A 20,722-nucleotide genomic window follows, 5' to 3' on the forward strand; every position below is an offset into this window, starting at 1 on the left:
TCCCAGCTGGGAATGGGGTCTGCATCAGAGGTGGAGGTTGGCAGGGCAGGATTAGGATGGGTGGGCACAGTTGCAGGATGGCAGGGCAGGGTTGGCATGGCTGGGAAGGTTTGGGGTGGGTGAGCAGGGTGACAGGATGGCAGGGCAGGGTGACAGGATGGCAGGGCAGGGCTGGCATGGCTGGGAAGGTTTGGGGTGGGTGAGCAGGGTCACAGGATGGCAGGGCAGGGCTGGCATGGCTGGGAAGGTTTTGGTGGGTGGGCAGGGTGACAGGATGGCAGGGCAGGGCTGGCATGGCTGGGAAGGTTTTGGCGGGTGGGCAGGGTGACAGGATGGCAGGGTCACAGGTGGCAGGGCAGGGGAGGGCTGGGCAGGGGAGCAGCAGGCTGCTGTGCAGCAGCTCGGTGCTGACCCTGTCCCTCCGTGCTGACCCTGCCGGGCCGGTGCGTGGCCGCGGTGCCGCTGCCCCTCTGTCCCTGTGTTTGTGTTAGTCTGGGCCAGGCACGGTTCAGCCGTCTGTGAGCAGGAGCAGGGACCTCGTGAGAGCCCTGGCAGTGCTGGGACAGCACACGGTGACAGAGCTGCTGCGGCACAGCTGCACAGGGCTGGGACTGAGCCACCCCTCTGTGGCTCTCAGAGGCACCGTGAGCAGGACACACGTTCTGAATGAAACAGCTCAGGGAGAGGGATTTTACACAGGCACACAGTGACAGACTGCCAGGGTTAGATGGGACATTGGGAACTGTTCCCTGGGAGGCCCTGACACACATTTCCCAGAGCAGCTGTGGCTGCCCCTGGATCCCTGCAAGTGTCCAAGGCCAGGCTGGACAGGGCTGGGAGCAGCCTGGGATAGTGGAAGGTGTCCCTGCCCACGGCAGGCGTGGCACTGGATGGGCTTTGAGGTCTCTTCTGGGATAAATCTGCCTCTCTACATCTCTGCCAGCTCACAGCCACAGCAGCCAGTTTGTTGCTCCCCACTTGCTTAAGCTGCCTAGAAAATGACCAGTGACCCAAAATGCAGTTAGGCACAGAATATTTTTGGGACAACTTGGGAGCACTGGCTGATTGATTTTATTGCTGCTTATGCCAGCCTCAGGCTGTGCTTGGAGGAAAGAGGCTGAGCTGGGTCTCACGTGCTCTGGTCCCCAAAATACTCCAGCACTGAGCTATAAAAATTGCATGGCCCCAGCTTCCTGAAGTGAGAGCATCATTGTCTTCCTGACAGCCCAGCCCTGAGCACACAGGGAAACGTCACTCCTGCCCTGCAGATAAGATAAACTCCCAGGACAGCTCCAGGAATAGCACAGCAGGAACACCAACATGTTGCTCTGCATGGGGTGGGAGCTGGAGGCAGTCACTGGAACATTGGGAGGAAAAAATTAGGATAAAGGAACCAGCCAGGTGTTCTGAGCTTCCAACGGTGAAGGTGTTTCTACACTCAAGAGACACAGGGTGAATAAAGTTGACACTGCCTGTGTCAACTTTATTACCAGCAGCTGATTTTAAATCATCTTCAGGCATTTAGCAGTCTTGCTTCTCCTGGCAGTTTTCAAGAAGGTTCTGATGCAGCCTGTTACCACTGATCAGATATCAGAGTGTAGTTAATTACCCAATTAACATTAGCATAACTAGGTAATTAGAATCATAGGATCAGAGAACAGCCCAGGTTGGAAGGGACCTTGGCAGATCAGCTGGTGCAGGATGTGTGGGAAGGGAGCCCAGAGGAGGTTACCTGGCACCCCGTCCAGTCACCTCCTGAAACCGCCAGGCTGTTCCAGGGACGGATTGTTCTCCCTGGAAAAAATTCCTTTGTTACACAGAGATGAAACCTCTCCCGGTGCAGCCTGTACCTGTTCCCCTTCATCTTCTGCCCAGGGCTCCCATGAAGAGCGAGCCTCCAGCCAGAGGTCAGGGTCCATCCCAGATCCCAAGCCACCAGCCAGCCCCTCCAGCTTTAATCAATACCAAACCAGGGGGTGTTTGTTTTTCACAGATCTCAAGGCTGGAGGAAAAGCAGTGGCCAGCGATGGGAAAAATAAACGGGACAAGGAACAATTTCAAACCAGCCCTCGTTGCACTTTATACTGAGGAATATTTCAAAGAAACAAGAATTACGGAGGCTGGAAGTGTTTTAAGATAAAACATCCGAGCACATGGAACTTCAGCCTGATTATCTGCCTGTACAGAGAGAACCAGACAAGGGATTTGATGCTCCTCACCTCAAACAGCTCAAGACACGGATTTCACACAGAGTCATGGGGCAAAGTTACAGTTTATTAGCCAAGGCTTATCTCCCTGTTAATCCCCTCTGGCCATGGGAACAAGCACAGCAGGTCCCGGGGAGCTCCGGAGCCACGTGGGCACTGCTCGTGGGCACCGGGCCCTGCTCGTGGGCACCGGGCACTGCTCCTGCTCAGCGGTCGCACTCGTAGTCAGCCGGGTTCTTCCTCTTGAGCCGCTCGAACTCCTGGTTCCCCCAGGAATAAATCAGGTAACCGAGGGCCAGGGCTGCCAGGGACAGAGGACAGGCACGGTCAGGGGACACCACAATGAGGGGACACTGCTAGAAAGGGACACTCTCCATAAAGGGACAGTGGAACGACAGAACACTGCTCTAAGGGAATAATGCGGTGAGGGGACACTGCAGTAAGGGGAAATTCACAATAAAATGGCATACGATGCAGTGACGGGACACCTAAAAAGGACACTGCAGGGAGGGGACATTGGAATAAGGGGATTTCACCACACGAGGACACTGGGAGAAGGGGATTTCACCACACGAGGACACTGGGAGAATGGAATATTCACAATATGGGGACACCGCAGTGAGGGGACACTGCACCGCGCACAGCACCTACCTCCTGCGACACAACAACATCCCACAACCCCCACCCTGCCCCAGTGCTTCCCCCTCCCCAGATTTACACTACGAAGGAGGTACAAAAAAGATGGAATCCACCCCTGTACTCACGGGGCACCACCTTCAACACCTGGGAGGCAAAGCGGCGGGCCAGGTTGGGGACGCCGTGGGACAGGACGTTGGGGAAGGCTTGCTGCTCGAAGGGCGACAGGCTGTAGGAGATGACATGGCGCACCCGCGCCAGGTTCCCGAAGTGCTTCCCCATGGCCGCGGTGTCCCCTCGGTCACAGCGCAATGGCCGCCGCCCGCCCCGGAACTGCCTCGGCGAGGCCTTCCGGGGCACCGCGAGCGGCGCTTTCCGTTTGAAACAAACGGTAGAAGCGGTGAAATACGTGTGTGATAAATCACAGTTAGACTAAAGTGTGTTTTTAACGGGCGGTTTATAATAAATAATGTGCGCCATAAACGGGCCCTGCTCTGAGGGGAGGGGGGGGCACGCGAGGCACCTGCGCCGTGAGGGGCGGTGCCTCAGAGCGGAAAATCGCCAAAAATAAATAACGAAGAAAAAATCTACTTTTGTGTGGCGATTGTGGAGCTCCGATGGAAAATAAATAATGGTCTGAAGAAAAACCCACTTTTGTGTGGCGATTGTGGAGCTCCGATGGAAAATAAATAATGGCCTGAAGAAAAACCCACTTTTGTGTGGCGATTGTGGAGCTCCCATGGAAAATAAATAATGGTTTGAGGAAAAATCTACTTTTGTGTGGCGATTGTGGAGCTCCGATGGAAAATAAATAATGGTCTGAAGAAAAACTCACTTTTGCGTGGCTATTGTGGAGTTCCAATGAACAGCGGAAGTGTCTGAAGCAGAAAATAATGGAATTATGGAAGAGTTTGCTCTGGAAAAGGCTTTTAAAGGTTAAATATCCTGCCCCGCAATGAGCATCATAAACAATATTAGAATTATTATTAGAATGTATGAGACACCTATCACATAACTGAAATTACATCAGATATCTTCACTATTACTGGAATTATTTATAGAGTCTATAATTATTAGACTGTATTAGACATATTCCATGTAATTCAAAGTACAGAATATATTCAACATCAAACTTATTTAAATTACTGCTAGAATATATTAGAGATCTTCAACGTTATTGCAATTATAATTAGAATATATTAGAATTATTATATCAGCTTCCACATTAACAGATAATTGTTAGGATTACTATAATATAATTAATCATCTTCTACATAATTGAAATTATTAGAAGATACTAGAATTGTTAGGCATATTTAACAGTATTGGAGTTATTATTAGACTAGATGAGAATGGTTAGAACATTAGACATTTTCACCATTATTTGAATAATAGTAGAATTATTAGACTGTATTAGACATTTTCAACTTTATTTGGATCATTATGCTCTATTAAACATATTTGCCATTATTTAAACTAATATGACACTATATTAGATTTTTTAGAATATGTTAAACACCTTCAACATTGTTGGAATTATTATTAGAATATATTAGATATTGGTATTATTACAATATATTACACATTTAATATATTATTATTATTATTGGAATTATTATACTAAAGATATCCATTAATGGACTATTAGAATATATTAGGATTATTGGACTACATTAGACTTTTCACCATAATTAGAAGGATTTGTCTCAGGAAACAATTCCATTTATTTTCTTTTCTGGCAGGTGAGCAAAGCCAAATTCCCGGAGTTTGAAGGGAAGAACAGAAGTGATACAATCCAAACTGACCCAGCTGCCCACAGTGCTGGCACCAGGATGATTTTATGTGATACCAGGGTTCTGTTTTGAGCTTTTGGTGTCAATCACTTTGATTTTAGCAGTCAGAGACCGAAACTGGGAGCAGGATGTTCACTTTTCGGGCAGATTTGTGCTCCAGGAGCTCTCCAGACACTGCTCCATCCATGGGTTCAGTGACCAGGTGAACCAGAGTGACATCCCTCAGCAGTCCCTGCCCTGCTAGGGTGAATTCCCAGCCTCTGGAAGCACTCAGGATCCCAGGTAAGGGCTGGTTGGGTGGCTGAGTGCAGAAAGTTACACCATTTATTTATTAATCCATTAGCAAGTCAATGTTAAAGAATGTTCTGAACAAGTTTTACAAGATAGTGCTGCTCCACAGCCTTTAATTAGCAAACAAACAAGACAAATGCCCACTAAAGCTGAGAAGTTTTGTGTATGAGCCCCAAGTCCAGGAGGAGAAAATAAATCAATTACAGTAAAAATTTGGTGTGAAAGCATCTAGAGTTGAGGTACTTGTTACCTACAGTTTCATTGTGAGAGGAAACAAAGCTGCAGCCCCAAATTTCAGAATATTAAACCCATTGAACAGCATTTACATCAACACATTCAAGGCTTTTAGAAGCCATTTCTGGGGATTAGGCTTTTTAAACAATTCTTCCTATTTAAGAAGCTAGTGGCAATGTGGCTGCAATGGACAATGCTCTGCCCTCACCCCATGGACAGCTGCTCCTTATTCTTGAATAAAGGAAGCCTCACCTGATGCCAGTTGTTACCAAAATAGTGCCTAAAGTGTCCACAAATTACCCACAGCTGCCCTTAAATTCTCACCCTTCTTTTAGCTGAGAAAGCCCAAAGAGTGCAACAGAAGAAAAGCAAAAAAACAACCTTTTAATCTTTATAGAACTGTGAGGAAGGGTTTTGTCACCCTGCTTGGAAGAGCTGGAATGTGGTAGGGGAAGAGAATGAAAAACTGAAGAAATAATTCTGACATTAAAGACTTTCTCCCCTTGCTAGTCATTGCTGGAGATGCCACACACAAGGTTTCTATAGAGGCAGAGTAGCAGGTGCTGCATGTCAGGGTATGTGTGACAGCCATTTATTTCTCTCCTTTTTTTTTAATCTGTAATAAAGCAGCTTAAAAATAGACACTTAGTAGTTGAAACCTTTTCCTCATTTTAAATGCAAAATTCTCACGATAAAAAGACACTATTTACATTTAATTGCACATTCTAGAGAGGCTGAGTACAAAAACCAGTGCTGTGATGCGAACACCCCTCTGCTAACTCGGTGCTAAATCCCAGCTCCTGGAGTTACAGTGGTCGTAGCTACAGCGCCTTGAGAATGGAAGGCTAAAAGCCGTATTTGGGGTGCACGCCCAGCCCGAGCAGAGCCGCTAGCGGCAGGTGCACTTGGTGGCGATCATGTCCTCGTACTCCTTGTAGGCGATGGAGCCGTCGGGCTCGATGGTGAGCACGCTGAGCGGGCTGTAGGCGGCGGGCACGCACGAGGGCCGCGGCACGGCGGGGTCCAGGCGCTCGTAGATGAGGGTCTGCACCATGGTGTGCACCGGCGAGCCGTAGCGCTGGCCCAGGGCGCGGGGACAGTCCCCGCGGCAGAACTGCGGGCTGTAGCGGTGCGGGGCGATGATCCAGCGGTCCCAGCGCAGCTGGCTGAAGCTCAGGCGGAAGTTATGCAGCTCGCACTCGTGCGGAGGGAACGCGAACTGCTTCAGGTACTCGCTCAGGTTGTGGGACGAGGAGGCTGGGGCCGCTTTGGGATTCTCGTTCCTTCGCTGCCGAGAGGCCCTTTTACCCTGGGGATTGCCTTGGTCACCCCTTGGAGCGTCCACCTGCGGGCTGCCGCTTTTCCTCCCGTGCCCCAGCGAGCTCCCCCGGTGATAAGCTTGCTCGCTGGTGTCATTCAGATAGAGCAGAAGGGAAGGGGGAACCAGTGTCACATTCATAGCCTTTCCCAGCTTCGTGCTCCCTTGTGCGTCACCCATCAGACAAGTGAAGTTCAGAGCCATGTGCACGTTCCTCCTGTTCGTAGCAATCAGAGGACGGAGGAAAGAAGTCACATCCATCTCCACCCATTTGCGTTTCCTAACGTCAGAGTGCAGGCTAAAAGCTAAAGAGTGGGAAATGCTGGGACAAACTTGGCTGGAAAAATCATGTTCCTTAAGGGATAAATGGCATACGCAGGTAATGGAAGAGGAAATGGGAACAGATGTGTCAAAGGAATAGAGCAAGACAGACTTGAGTAAGTGCTCCAGAGCAGTAACACGATCCAAGCTGAAGAGTAAATCCACCGAGTGAGCATCTCCTGGGAAGGGAAACAGATTCCTGTAGTGTTAGTGTGTCTTATTTTTCCAACTAGATATAAATACTGTTGTAGTGGATAAGTAAAAATTATTCAGCAGCATAAGAAAACAATTTCAATGCCCTTCCTTACATTTACTACGTGAAATTTCTGCTTTGGTCAGGGACATACTAGTTAAAAATTAAGAAATTTTAAGAAAACAAAGAAAGCCCCTGATTTTAACAGTTATTATGATTCATTTCTTTAAAAGAACCAACACAGGAGGAAGTCAGCTGTTGTCTCTTTAGTGCTGGTGTGGGGTAACAGGAACTAAACACTCCAGATGATACAAACCATGAACTCCACCTCAAAGGGCTGCTCCTGTGCAGCAGCACAATGCTTGTGTTTATCTATCTTTCTATGAAAAACCCAAGCCAGGAGAACTCAGGCACCTCACCAGGATTAACAGCCAATGATTTCTAGGTGCTGTTGTTGTGATCAGCCCACATTTATGAAAACCATCCAAGCACCATGTTACAGTGTGCCCAGCCATCCCAGTTCTGAGCCTGATTTACAAGTAATTCTACTCTTCCCTTCAGGGTTTGGTCATGATTCTTCTCTAGCAAATACACCAGGCAAGGAGCAGAGTCTCTGGCAGTGGGCTCAGGCAGTTTGGTACAAGTCTCATACCTGTGCTGTAGTTCTTTGAAAAAGCAAAGCCAAGGTGGGCTGTAGAAGGAAATGTACTGCCCCTTATGCCTCAACAGTTTTTCCACTTTTCTTACCTCACTGAGATCTGCTTGTGGCTTTTTCTGACTCATGAGGAGATGAGTCAGCCTGAGACATCAGCATGTCTTGTACATACCACTTGTGTGGTGTTCCCAGCCGGTAAACTCTGTACCTAATGCCACTCAAGGAGAAGTAGGCCATGAAAAACTCCCCCAGTTTAGGAGAAGAGCCTCCAGGACTGAAATAGCAGCAGCACTAAAGGAAGGAGGTATTTTTATCTGATGCTGCCGGCACAGGACACACAGAAACCCCCGTGCCCTCCCCAGCAGTGCCCCCCTACCTTTGGCCAGGGGCGCGGGGCTGTGCTCGCACTCCCAGCACGGCGTGAAGAGCCGCACCGTGTTGTAGAGGCGGCCTCGCTGCGCCCGGGGGATGCCGTCCCTGGTGGCAGACAGCCTGTACAGCCTCTTCATGTAGCGGAGGGCCCGGGAGTCCGGCTGCAGCCGCGGCGCCTCGCCGTGCCAGCCGCGGGGGCCGCGGTCGCGCAGCACCTTGAGCAGCGGGGGCAGGAGGGCATGGGCCGGGGCCGCGCCTCGGGGCAGCGGCAGCCCCGCGCTGAGCTGGCTCGCAGCATCCTCGGGCGCCCCCAGAAACCCGGGCGTCCCTGCAGAGCCCCCCCGGCCCCGGGAGCGGGGCGAGCCCTGGGTGCCCGCAGAGAGCCAGCACAAGCAGCAGTACAAACAAACACAAATCCTCCAAGTGCTCTCCATGCTCTTGAGGGCTGCGGGTGAAAAATCACCTTCCCTCAAGTATTCGAGGAAAAACAGGAGTGCCTGAACCCCATCCCTTATATAGGTTGCAGCTGTGGAATGTGAGGGAGGTTTCCTTCTGATTAGGAAACAAAGAGAAAGATCTGCAGCTGGTCCCTGAAACCACAGGTTCAGTGCAGTTGGGCTAAGCCTTGGCCCTGGAAGCTTATTATAAAGAGATACTAATTCTGAATTAACCTTTTTCACATGGGAAATTACAGGCTGGGAGCGAGTGCCAGCCCGCAGAGGGAGCTGGGGAGGCGTTAGTGCTGCCTGCTCTAATTAATCCTGGTTTATTTGCAGGAATATATAAAGCTAAATATTACTGCTCTTAGCCTTTGGCCCCTCTCCATATGCTGGTGGAGTAGTTTTACCAGCTCTGAGCTGAACAATCCAGCCCCCAGCTGCTCACTGGGTATAAAGTTGTGGGTTTTGTTAAGGAAGAAGCTTTGAGAGCATCTTACAGGTAGTTTAATTTAGGGGTTATATCAGATGTTCTCCCTCTTGCCTTGGTGTGCTGCAGTGGAAAGCTGATTATGCCAAGCTTGTTACTATTTCTTTCAGCTTCCCTGGTGTATTTTCCTGCCTGACAAGCTCTTGTTTACAAGCTAGAGAGTAAAGAAAGCCCCGAAGAATCAAAAATCGTGGAAAAGGGAGAGTCTGCTGGTGTTACCTGCCCTGTTTGCTGCCTGAGGTGAGGTTTTAGGTCACTTGCTGTACACCAGATTTGAGTTATTTTTTCAGAATTTTTTTTATACTAGTCTCTCTTGCAGGATCTCTGCCATGGGGTTTCAGTTGTGGCTTTAAAGTAGGAGTAAGGAAACAGTTTCTCATTTGGTTGGTGTCTTGTTTATTTTACGTTATTGTTGGTTGTGGTTAAGGTGCAAGTCTGGTGCTGCAGACTCCAGAGCAGGGGGACTGGAGGTTTTTTTGTGATTGGGAAATACAAGGTGTTTTCAGAAATCCCTTCTTGTCTAACTTGTTACTTGGTATCAAGGCAGGGGCCCGTTGTGGTGAGTCAAAAAGGTTGCTGAGTTTACTTTGAATTACAGAATTTACTGAATTTACTTTGAATTATTAGTAGAAGGTGTATGGAACAAAAAGCAATAACCCCAAGCTTTAGACAGCATCTGCTCAGTGCTGGCAGTGGCTCACTGGTGATTGGGCTGGTTCCCACTTCCGTCTTCCCAAAATAAGCTCTATTTATTTTTATCTTAATGGGTCAGGGCTGCAGCTCCTAAGCAGAGCTAGTGGTCTCAAGGGCATCCTTTAAGTTTAAACAGGGTTTTGACTCATTTTTATGGGGGCTTTTGGAGAGGGACAATCACTCTCTGTAGGCTGCTTACAGGCTTCCAAACTGCTTTTATGCAGGGCAATAAAAATTACTCAAATCACCATCCCACAGTAAGACTGGAGGCCTGTTGGGTGGAAAAATGCTTCTTCCTTCCCATTAGTGTCTCCCCAAAACCCCAAAGCACTGACACTCATCTATGGTGAGGCACACTCCCATTGTTACTGCTGGGTTTTAAGCTGCCTCCAGCCTTGGTGTGAATTTCAGCTCTTCTGGCATTTGCTGAATCATTTTATTTGGTTACAAAGTCGTGGCTGCAAGGTCAGTGCCTAACAATGAAACCAGTGAGTTCTGAGAAGGTAAACAAGGGGAAATCCTTCCAGGCTGGGACACAGCCCTGCCCTGGACTGGGAACTGATGGTTGCCCACATTTATGCACTCCCACATCTCCCCCATAGCACGTGCACAGCAACAGCAAAGGGTGAATGAACCTTTAGGTGACTTTGTCCTGCAGGATTGAGGATGGCAAGCCAGATATATTTATATAGAAATAAATGATTTATCACGCTAGTGATAAGACTAGAAAAGCCTTAAACAGAATTATTTGCTACCTAGTATGGGTAGCCACAACTACTAATACAGTACAGTGCACTAGTTTTGAAGCAAAACTGCAGCATTTATATTAAAGCAGTTTTATTGAGGCAATTATACTAAAGACAGCAGGATGGTGTTACTCATCCAGACCAATGATTGTGGTGGGCAAATCTCTTTGGCTCAGCCCTGAGGGGTGGCCTTGAGGGGTGTCCCCACTCCAGGGAGGGGTGTGTTGGAAAACCCTCTGTTAAACAGTGGGCCTGGGCTGTCAGGCAGATGTGTCTGGGCCAGCTGTGCCAGCTCAGCAGCTTTGGGTGAGGTGTCAGTAGCATCACTTGTTTGTTCCTTTGTCAGGCACTTTATCATTTGCACATTTTCACCTGGCTCTCAGGATGTTTAACTCTGGGATGCATGGATCAGGCTGGTTTTGACATTATTCACCCCAAAACAGCATGAACACCTTCTCTACTCACTGACAGCTTTTCAAGCAGGGCATTGTTTGAGTTGTTCCCCCAGTCCAGGCAGAGCATCCTGAGCAGGGGCTGCACCCCCAGCCCACACCTGTCCCTGAGCCAGCCCCCTTCCCTGGGGACACCACAGCAGTCACAGCACAGAGGCTGCTGCTAAAAGCAGCACAGAGGGGATGAAATCTGCTGAATGTCCCCTGCAGTGTCTCACTGACACAAAAAGCACTGAGTCTCAGGCTGCTCTGATTCTCTGTGCAGTTTGTTTATTTAACAAATTGTACTGCCAAGTGTTCTCAGCAGAGCTGTCTGGGACCCCGGTGGAGCCTGGCCTGGCTGTGCAGCACAGACAGATTTTCCATCAGCCCAGAAGGATCTTCCCTTCCCAGCAGTTTGTCCCCACACTGCTGAGCTAGCTGAGGCTCTCACGGCAGACTGGGCACAAAACCACCCTGAGCTGTGAATTCCCTGCTGCTGCCTGGCAGGATTGCTGTGTGTCCCAGCATCCTCTCATCCCTGGCCCATGTCACACCCATCCCAAAGCACAGGTGCCAGGGGTAGGAGCAGGGTCAGCAGAGGAGCTGTTCCTTTCCTCACCATCTGAGGAAACCACTGTGGCTTCCCAGGCCCATCCCACTGGCACGGCAGCAAAGCCCAGGGGAACTTTCACCTGGTTTCCTATTTCACATGCAATGCCTTGAGCCTTTTGGCCCACACCCAGGCAGAGGGGCCCACCACGAATCTGGATTCTTACAAATTCATAGAAACAGGCAAAAAGTGAGAATTTCTGTCTGACCCATTTCCAGGGCAGCCCTTGGAGCAGTGTCCGGGTCTGTCCCAGCTGTGCTCACCCCAGTGCCAGAGGTGAGCCAGCTTTTCAGAGCAGCCCTTTTCCCAGGGAAATGCTGCTGAAGACTGCAGGGGTTTGGGAAGGGCTGTTCCCCTGGACCTTGTTCAGTGCCAGGGAGCTGGGGCTCTGCAGGAGCTCGTGGGACTGTCAGCACAGCACGAAAACAGCCCTGTGCTTCCTCAGCCAAATGTTCCCAGTCCTCCCAGGAGCATCTAAACTGGCCCAGCTCACAAAGCCAACTGTGTACAGACTTCATTTTTATGTTAGATCTCTTCTCACCAAGTGCCAAAAGCAAGCACAGGGGAAAGCTTAAAAATAAACCGTGACAGCTCTGAGAAGGATGAATCTGGGCAGAGCAAGGAATGACAATTCCAGCATTCTCCTGATCAGCTGATGTTCTGCACTGAGCAGAAAGGATTTAGTGGCTGCAGGGCAGGGTTTGGAGCCCTGCCTCCAGGCACACCCCTGTGGGATCCTGGTGGGGCCAGAGCAGGAACCCACAACCAAAGATGAGTCTGGTCCGTACCAGCCCTGGCAGCATCCCAGAGCATCCTGCTCCAGCCTCAGCTGCTGCTCCTGCTGTTCCTGCCTCACCTGAAGCAATTGCTGGGGGGTTGTAATTACTTTCCAAGCTTGAAATAAAATCCCAATCCTTTCCCAAGACAGAAGCATTCCTGCCCTGCCATCCCTAAGACGAAGTTGTGTTTTGTAGTGCACGTCAGCCTGAAGAAGTGCTGAGGTACAAATTTGCATTTGCAGAGCTGCTGCTTCATGGTCGTGTCCTTAAATTCAAGCCTGGAGTGATTCAAGGGAGTTTCCGCCCCTAGAACAAAATTTTCTTCCCTTTAATGCTCCAGGACAAAGTGTGAAAGTTGTTCCCCGGTTGGATCAGCATTACCCATTCCCTGCTTGTGAGGGCAGCAACTACAGCAGAGAGGGGCAGCATCAGTCAGAAAGGATCCAGGCAGCCCCTGAGCCTCTCCTGCAGGACTGTGAGGGAGAAGGAGAATAGAAAAGCTCCCTGAGCATCAAGAGCTTTCCAGCCACATGTGCATAAAAATCCCTTCCCGTGCCACGTGACCGAGGAAGAGGCACAGATCCATTACACAATAATAAAAATATGCCTTTGGCAACGTGGAGCCAAAGTGGAGCTGCTGCAGGGAGCTCAGACTACGCATAAGAAGGAGTAAAACAGGGATAAGAAGGACCAAAGTCAATCCTGCACAGCCCTCCCAGGACCTGCTGGCAGCACGGGGCTGTAGATCTGCAGCAAAACATCTGCCTGAAGCCCTGGGGGCTGCCAGCGCCTGTCAGGATCTCACTGAGGAGATCAGGCTGGTGAGTAGATCCGCTTTTCCCTCCTCTGCCTCTCCCTCCTCTTAACCTTCACTTTGAAAACTTCCCAAATAAGGTCTAAGTCACTGAGCACTCAGGTTTCCAAAGCCTGCACAGGAATCCATAAAGGCAACAGCTGCCAGTTAAAGAAATAACACCATGAGGGAAACATTCCTCAGCTTTTGCTGAGCTCCCACCTCCTTCAGCCTGTCCTGCGCTGGGCAGCTGCCGAGAGGGTTTGAGCTCGGGTTAGGAAGGGTTTGGCACAGGAATTCCTGGTGTTTGTGCTCCAGGCTAGGGAAGGTTTGGCACAGGAATTCCCGGTGCCTGCAGCCAAGGACAGGAGGTGCATCCTCTGCTTTCCCTCCTTTGCTTTGTGCAGCAGCAGGGAGCACATCAAACCCCTGTGGCTGTAAGTGCTTCCCTGGCTCCTATCAGTTAAATCCACCCATTTCCGGTGCTGTGTCACTGCTGTCACACCTGATTTCACCGAAATCAGCCTCACACCCAAGGGCTCCTTTTGCTTCCACCCCAGGGACGCTGCAGGGCAGCCTCCAGAGCTGAGAATTAGGCTCATGGGGATAATGATCATCTTGAAGATTAATTAAGACACCTTGTGGTACACTAGGAAATTGTGAAGCAGAAAGATGGATGTTTTATTTGAGAAAGCCTCAAATCCTGAAAGGAAATAGAGAAGAACGTCACAGTGTTCACTCACTGCTGCGTCCCTCATCCTGCTCCTGCCTCCCTCCAAGCAGCAATTCCCTCCGTTTCCTATTCCCATGGCACAGGGTGGCTTCACTGGCCAAAACATCATCATCACTGCGCGTGCCACCAAACCCTGCATCTGGCAACCCTCAGGGATTTTCCTCTGGGATTTCAGCCCAGCTGCCCTGGAAGCAGCAGAGAGTACAGCTGATCCTGACTCTTCCAGGCAGGATCTTTTCTTACAGAAACACTTCTTTAATGCACAACAGGCATTGGTCATGGCCCAAAGGTCTCTAACCCTGGTGACAAAGCCATTGGTTAAAATGTCATTGGAAAATCAGCCCTGCTGCTGCACAGCCTCCTGTGCTGGGCTGCCTGCCCACACCACAGAGAGGGGAGATGCTGATCTGCTTCCAATTTGCTTTTTGGAGCTCATCGGACCTTCTACATCGAGGAACAATTTTCCTTTTAAGGTGGAACAGCATGAGGTTTGTTCTCTTTCAAAAAGATTTCTTGAAGAGGGTATTTATAGATGCTCTTGTGGATGTGGTGGTGCTTTGCATCCCACACACATTGCTGGGATATGGGATGAAGTGTTCTTGCGGAGCTGTTAATTAGCACCAGCTCTGGAGCTGTGCCAGAGCACAGCCCCAAAGTGGATTCTCCCCTCTTGTCCAAGTACTGGTCCCACAAACCTCATGACCTCGGGGATTTTGTTTGCCACTTTTTATCCCATCAGGTCAATGAGCTGGGTTGTCTCAAGATATCAGAAGTGATTATGGTAAGAAACTGTCACAGGAGGAGCTGCTCTCCCACCCTCTGCTCCCTCTCACGCCTTCCTTCTCCACATGAGGCATTCCCAGCTTTTCTCCAGGTTATGCTCCACAATGACATTTTTCCCTGCCACAGCTTGTGAGTCGCATCTACCTCCAGACACCTCTCACTGTTCTGCCCTGTTGGAGGGGTTCCTGGGAAGCAGGGATGCAGCTTGCCGTGTGATCTCCTACTCCACAGGCATTTGTTTCCCTTCCCATGAACTCAGAAGCCTTCATTCAACTTTCCACATGAACACTGGGTGGTGTTTTCCATCTCACAAATCCATTAAACCAACCAGCAGCAAATCAGAGCTGAAGAACCAAAGGGCTTAAGAAGCCAAATCCAGCCCTGGATCTGGTTTGCATTTCCCTCTCCTCTGCATGTTCTTAATTATGATATCACAGAACTAGGGGCTCCCACTGAGCATAAATATGTAGGATCAGCTGGCTGGATTTGGAGCATCTAAATATGCATTTCCACCCCTCAGGAGCTGAGAGCAGGATAAGAGCTAAGGCCAACATGGAATTTAGCCAGTGCTTTAAGCATCTTATTTCCAGTGCAGGAGTTGCACCTAACCGTACTGGGGAGCTGCTAAAGCTGAGCTGCAGTGGGGAAGGGGATGAGGCTCAGCTCATCCGACAGGCAAAAGGCACTAAGGCCTGGCCCAAAGCCTGCCCAGCCTCTCTTCTGCATCCTGCCCTCATCACATAATGGGCTTTGTGCTTTGGGGAAACCCCGGTGGCCCAGCCATGGACAGGTCATGCTGGGATGTTCGCACCAAGCCCCTTCTCCTTCCACTTCCCTGCTCCCAAGCAGCTGCTTTCTGCACCCCTCTGCCATTGCTGCTGGTGTTCAGGGAGCAAAATGAAATGAGAGATGGCCACAGACACAGAGCTGGAGAGGAGTAAGTTTGATAAAAATATTGGTCTGAGTTAGAAAACTCTGTGAGCCAAGTCCTTGGAATCGCATCACACCAAAGCAAACAGCTCCCCCACCCTGCCAGGACAAGCCAAATAATCTCCCATTTTCCTGCAAGTTTCTACACCAGCCATGCCAGCGGTGCCCTCAGGCTGCTGATCCCGTCTGCTCCCACAGGCTGTGCCATGATCTCGGCTGTGCTGCTCCTCTGGACCGTGCCCTGCGTGGCAAACCACATCCTGGGGGGCTTTGCCAAGCGGCAGCTGCAGGACGGTGCCCAGCTGGCCTGCAGCCTGCCCGGGCCCCCCGGGCCCCCCGGGCCCCCCGGCCTGCCCGGCACCCCCGGCACCGTGGGCAGGATGGGCTTCCCGGGCAAGGACGGCAAGGACGGCCAGGACGGCGACAAGGGCGAGCACGGCGATGAAGGTAAGAGACAGGCGCTCGGCATGGCAGTGGAAGGGTGGAAGGTGTGGGGCAACAGCCCCTTCACTGCTCCACCTGATGGGAAACTCCGCCAGGAATTCCCACTGTCCGCTTCCGAATGATCCCGCTTGTCCCAAGGGCTCCACACTCTCACCATGCTCTCACAGCTGCAGTTCGTGTTGGATTCGTTTGGTGACACGGTGAGGGGGGCCCTGCGCCGCTCAGGGCTCTCTAGAGCAGACAAGGAGCTGGTCTGAGGTTCCTGCTCCCAGGAAAACCGGAGCCGCGAGAGGACAGGCAGCATGGGCTGCCCTGAGCGCTGAAACGGGACAGGCGCTGGCCGTGCCGGACCTAGCGCAGAGCACACTGAGCCGAGGCGGCAGGAGCTGAGCACAGCCGAGATTTCCCTGTGCCACACTAGAGAGCACTCCTGCCTCAGCAACGCCAGCGAGCCCAGCCTGCGGCTGCCGCCTCCTCCCTCCCCAGCCGGCAATCTGGAGAGCAGATTTCCAGCCACAGCCGCGTTTCGATCTGCTCTTGCTAACAGCAGGTCGGGAGGCACTGCATAAATCCTCACGGTTTTGCTCAGATCAGATACCACCGAGCCAGAATCACTGCCAGCCCAAGTCCCTTCCCTTCTCAAGGCAGCCCCTGCCCGCAGTGTTTGCTGGTTCATCCCCCAGCTGGGCTGGGCTGGGCTTTTTGCAACATCTAGATGTGCTTCTACCTTGTTTTTATACAGTCTCATGCTAAATGTAAAAAAAAAAAAAAAAAAAAAAAAAAAAAAAAAAAAAAAAAAAAGCTAAGGAAAAAGAAAGACATGAGATCAAAAGTATTCACCTGCTCAAACTGAGGCTCTGAAATCTTCACAAACCTGCCCCACTCTATAAAACCAAAACATTTAAAGCTTGTTCTGTAATTCCTTCTTTTTCTCAAGTGAGCCAAATAATGGAATCAGCCTTTTGGTCCTTAAAAAGGATGGAATTGTACTGTTACCACACCAGCTCCCTGCCTACCCTGGCTGGTCAGTCCAGACAGATGTCCAGCTCCGGTGGGATTTCATTGGGATTTTCACACCAGCAATGCCTTCCTCCTAAATTAAATTCCTGCTGCAATGCTCTAACCCCTTTCCACCCACTGTATCAGCTCTTTCCCTCCAGAGCCATAAGAGAACCTGATAAGACCATTTGTCTTGCAGGTGCCCAGGGCAGAACAGGAAACCCTGGCAAGCCAGGCCCGAAGGGGAAAGCGGGAGCCATTGGCAAGGCCGGGCCCCGCGGGCCCAAGGGTTTCAAGGGCAGTCCCGGGCAAAGCGGGGCCCCGGGGAAGAAGGGGCCCAAGGGGAGCCGGGGCCAGGCCGGGCTGCCCGGGCCCTGCAGCTGCGGGGCCAGCAGGGCCAGGTCTGCCTTCTCGGTGGCCGTGTCCACCAGCTACCCCCGCGAGAGGCTGCCCATCAAGTTCGACAGGATCCTGATGAACGAGGGAGGGCACTACAACGCTTCCAGCGGCAAGTTCATCTGCAGCATCCCAGGGATTTACTACTTCACCTACGACATCACCTTGGCCAACAAGCACCTGGCCATCGGCCTGGTGCACAACGGGCAGTACCGGATCAAGACTTTCGATGCCAACACTGGGAATCACGACGTGGCCTCTGGATCCACCATCTTGGCACTGAAGCAGGAGGATGAGGTGTGGCTGCAAATCTTTTACTCAGAGCAAAATGGGCTCTTCTATGATCCCTACTGGACAGACAGCTTATTTACTGGATTCTTGATTTATCCTGACCAAGATTATCTCAATGAAGTGTAGGAGGAGAAATCATTAGGAAAAAAATAGGAAATGGGCCTCAGTCCAATGAAATGGGGCCTTACATGGGACATGCCTGGGATTATCAGATGATTCCACATTTGCCTATGGGATTATCAGCTGATTGCACCCTGTATGGACTATCGAGACTTTTCCACAGGGTACCAGGCCTTCAGCAGCCTCATGAATGTCTCCATCCCAAAGCCATCCATTATGTATTCCATGATTATTCATTCCAACATGCCATGGACATGTAACTCAAATACTGGTGCAGAATGCTTTGGTTATTGCATTGTTATAATAAAGCATGGAAACCAACAGTCATTTCCTAAAGCTGAGCTGGAAAGTGCCACTGATGCTATAGATTGTGTCACTGGGCTTCCTCCTCCACACCCCAGCACAGTCCTTGTTAATGGAATCAGGCTTTGCCAGCCAAAAAGAGTCTGGAATTTGGCAGCTGGAGTTGTAAAAGTCCCTCCCAGGCCATCAAGGCATCTGGTCTGCACAGGAAGTGATTAAAAGGTCTTGTTTTTAAGGCTCAGGGCTTCGCTCAGGGCTTCTCTCAGGGCACAAAGTGGTGCTCTGAGCACCACTGGTCTCCCTCAGAGCAAAGAATCAGTCACAGAAGGGTTTGGTTGGGAAGGACCTTAAATCTCATCTGGTTCCACCCCTGTCAGATACTTAGGAATGGGGTCAGCATTAACATGATGTTTGTAAAACCAAGAAAGAGACAAAGACAGAACTTTATTTTATTTATTTTATTGTTGGCTTTCAGTGCACTGGAAGAGACTGGCCTTGCTGCCTTAGGCAATCTTTTTGCTGGTCCTCTTGTAGACTACACCAGAAGAAGTAGAAATCTGTAACAAAGAACAACCAAAGCTTTGGTTGGACAGTGTGATCAGAGCCCCAGAGTCCCAGGGGAACAGCCCTGGGGATGGCTCAGAGCCTGTCCTTCATTTAAGATTTTTTCCTAAATTTCAATTTTTGGGGATTCTCTTTGTTTTTATGAACTACCCTGGATCTTTGAGCACTCACCTCCACCAGCTTCCCCCCACAGATCTCTGAGGTGTGGCGGTAGTTGGGGAAATCAGCTACAAGTTTCCCATCTTCCATTTTGACAGTTGCCTGTGAGAGAGAAAGGGTTCATGTTGCTGGGGATGGAATTTCTGTTACCAGATTCTGTAAACACCTGCACACCTGGTGCTGGAAGTTTATGAGACAGAGGTTGTGTGCTGCACAGGGCTGAAATCTGTGGGCTTTAGTTCTTGAATGTTCACAAGTTAAACAGACACTTGTTCATCTCCCAGTTCCAGCAGATTCCGGATGTGCACATCTCTCATTAACAGCTCTGAAAATGGTCCTGGCAGGCAGCCCAGGAATCAGTGCTGATGGACCCAGGGAGCCCCAGGATGGTCTGGGCTGGAAAGAGCCTTAGAGCCCCCCATGTCCCACCCCCTGCCATGGGCAGGGACACCTTCACTGCCTGACACAGGTTTGCTTTTCACCCTACATCCAATTCCACCTGAGGCTGGGGAGCTGAGGAGCTCCATGAATTTACCTTGAACTTCTTCCCTCCCATGGTCTCCATGTCTGCCTCCTTGCCCACAGTGAAGGTGTTGGTGGTGGTGCGGCCTCCTGGGAAGTGCTGTGTCCACGTGAAGTCATTCCCATTCTGCACCACCTCTGTCACAATCTTGCAGTTCCTTCCCATCTCAGCCTTGTCACTGGGGAGACCTTAAACAACAAAAACACAGTTTGTCAGATCTGAGCTGAATTGAACTGAAGGATGGTAGTGGTGTGTTTGTTCTCAGAGCATCTGATCTGTTGTTCGTTTCTTATTTTTAATTTTTTGACAATATCAAAGCTCTGAGTTTAAATTACTGATGCAAAGAAAGATATTAGTTACATTAATACGTTTGCTTAAACAAATCTTGCATTCTTTGCCTTGAGAAGCAATACACAGGAAAAATGTACAAAGTACATAAAATATTCCCTTCTCCTTAACCTACACATGCAATGCTTGGAGTTTCATCTGTGGGACCTTGGGCCTTTGCTATTTAGCTGCACATACCTATTTGTATATTTGCTCTTGCTCTTTAATTAGATGCACATGGAATCTTTGGACAGTTTGGGCTGGGAGGGAGCTTAAAGATCATCCAATCCCCTGCCATGGGCAGGGCACCTTCCACTATCCCAGGATGCTCCAAGCCCCATCCAACCTGGCCTTGGACACTGCCAGGGATCCAGGGGCAGCCACAGCTGCTCTGGGCATCCTGCCCACCCTCCTAGAGAAGAATTTGTTCCTAATATCCCATCTAAACCTACACCCTGCAAGTTTGAATCCCTTCCCCTTGTCCTGTCACTCCATTCCTTGCAAAGTCTCTCTCCATCCTTCCTGTAGCCCCTTCAGGCACTGGGAGGTCACAGCTGGGTCACCCCAAAGTTTCTCCTCTCCAGGCTGAACAATCTCAGCTCTCCCAGCCTTTCCCCAGTATTTTATCCAATCTATGCCCCATTTCTGACCCCAGCCAGACTCACCAATCCCTGCACAAACCCCAGCCAGACTCACCAATCTTCTGCACGAAGGCATCGTAGTTGTCGTCGCTCTCGAACTCGTATTTGCCTGAGAATGCCATGGCTGCCTTGGGATGAGGCTGGGGAGCAGAGCAGCAGCTGGATGGAGCTGGATGGAGCTGGATGGAGCAGCTGGGCTGAGCCCTGCCTTTATAGGGCAGCCCCAGCTCTCAGCCCACCTGGAAGTGGAGCTTTATGGCCCCTGAGTCACAGCAATGCCATCGACCTGTGTGGCAATCAAGGTCATCAAGCAATTGTGCATCCTTGCCAATAACCTGGAGATCAGCAGGAGTCAAGGCCAAAGGCTCAGCTTTCTTTTAGTGCAGATTGAAACAAAATATGCATTTTTACTTTAAAGATTTCACTGGGTTTGGATTCAGGATGGAATAAAAGTAAAATATAAATGGACCATGCACAAGTTCTCAGCTCTGCAGAGAAAGACCTGGG

At 50.3% G+C, this 20,722-nt stretch overlaps 4 protein-coding genes across 4 annotated transcripts; 1 reads left to right on the forward strand and 3 right to left on the reverse strand.

Moving 5' to 3' along the window:
• Positions 1-2,253: 2,253 nt before the first annotated feature.
• Positions 2,254-3,192, reverse strand: LOC131089956 (cytochrome b-c1 complex subunit 8). The gene is made up of 2 exons (XM_058034989.1): positions 2,972-3,192; positions 2,254-2,508 (listed from the first exon to the last, which is right to left on the reverse strand). The coding sequence occupies exons 1-2, from the start codon at positions 3,123-3,125 to the stop codon at positions 2,414-2,416; spliced, it is 249 nt and encodes an 82-aa protein (XP_057890972.1). The 5' UTR covers positions 3,126-3,192; the 3' UTR covers positions 2,254-2,413.
• A 2,858-nt stretch (positions 3,193-6,050) lies between these two features.
• Positions 6,051-8,454, reverse strand: GDF9 (growth differentiation factor 9). Its single transcript, XM_058035012.1, has 2 exons — positions 8,025-8,454; positions 6,051-6,979 (listed from the first exon to the last, which is right to left on the reverse strand). The coding sequence occupies exons 1-2, from the start codon at positions 8,452-8,454 to the stop codon at positions 6,051-6,053; spliced, it is 1,359 nt and encodes a 452-aa protein (XP_057890995.1).
• Positions 8,455-15,427: 6,973 nt separating this feature from the next.
• Positions 15,428-17,984, forward strand: LOC131089921 (complement C1q tumor necrosis factor-related protein 2-like). The gene is given in 3 exon segments (XM_058034937.1): positions 15,428-15,464; positions 15,467-15,895; positions 17,091-17,984. Coding segments are annotated over 3 exon segments (1,080 nt in total). The 3' UTR covers positions 17,705-17,984.
• A 460-nt stretch (positions 17,985-18,444) lies between these two features.
• FABP6 (fatty acid binding protein 6) lies at positions 18,445-20,352 on the reverse strand. The gene is made up of 4 exons (XM_058035022.1): positions 20,271-20,352; positions 19,260-19,435; positions 18,737-18,826; positions 18,445-18,558 (listed from the first exon to the last, which is right to left on the reverse strand). The coding sequence occupies exons 1-4, from the start codon at positions 20,335-20,337 to the stop codon at positions 18,505-18,507; spliced, it is 387 nt and encodes a 128-aa protein (XP_057891005.1). The 5' UTR covers positions 20,338-20,352; the 3' UTR covers positions 18,445-18,504.
• Between the last annotated feature and the right edge of the window lie 370 nt (positions 20,353-20,722).

This window comes from Melospiza georgiana, chromosome 15 (genome assembly GCF_028018845.1).
Source record: "Melospiza georgiana isolate bMelGeo1 chromosome 15, bMelGeo1.pri, whole genome shotgun sequence".
NCBI classification, from domain to species: Eukaryota; Metazoa; Chordata; class Aves; order Passeriformes; family Passerellidae; genus Melospiza; species Melospiza georgiana.

What these genes read in the sequence shown, in the direction of transcription:
- LOC131089956 (XM_058034989.1), bottom strand. Translation starts at nt 3,125, where the DNA reads ATGGGGAAGCACTTCGGGAACCTGGCGCGGGTGCGCCATGTCATCTCC. An exon ending in GGTGTTGAAGGTGGTGCCCC is followed by an intron (nt 2,509 to 2,971) that starts GTGAGTACAGGG and finishes TGTCCCTGGCAG; the next exon opens with CCCTGGCCCTCGGTTACCTG.
- GDF9 (XM_058035012.1), bottom strand. Translation starts at nt 8,454, where the DNA reads ATGGAGAGCACTTGGAGGATTTGTGTTTGTTTGTACTGCTGCTTGTGC. An exon ending in CCCCGCGCCCCTGGCCAAAG is followed by an intron (nt 6,980 to 8,024) that starts GTAGGGGGGCAC and finishes TTCCCTTCCCAG; the next exon opens with GAGATGCTCACTCGGTGGAT.
- FABP6 (XM_058035022.1), bottom strand. Translation starts at nt 20,337, where the DNA reads ATGGCATTCTCAGGCAAATACGAGTTCGAGAGCGACGACAACTACGAT. An exon ending in TGGGAGGGAAGAAGTTCAAG is followed by an intron (nt 18,827 to 19,259) that starts GTAAATTCATGG and finishes TCTCTCTCACAG; the next exon opens with GCAACTGTCAAAATGGAAGA. An exon ending in GTGGGGGGAAGCTGGTGGAG is followed by an intron (nt 18,559 to 18,736) that starts GTGAGTGCTCAA and finishes TCTTTGTTACAG; the next exon opens with ATTTCTACTTCTTCTGGTGT.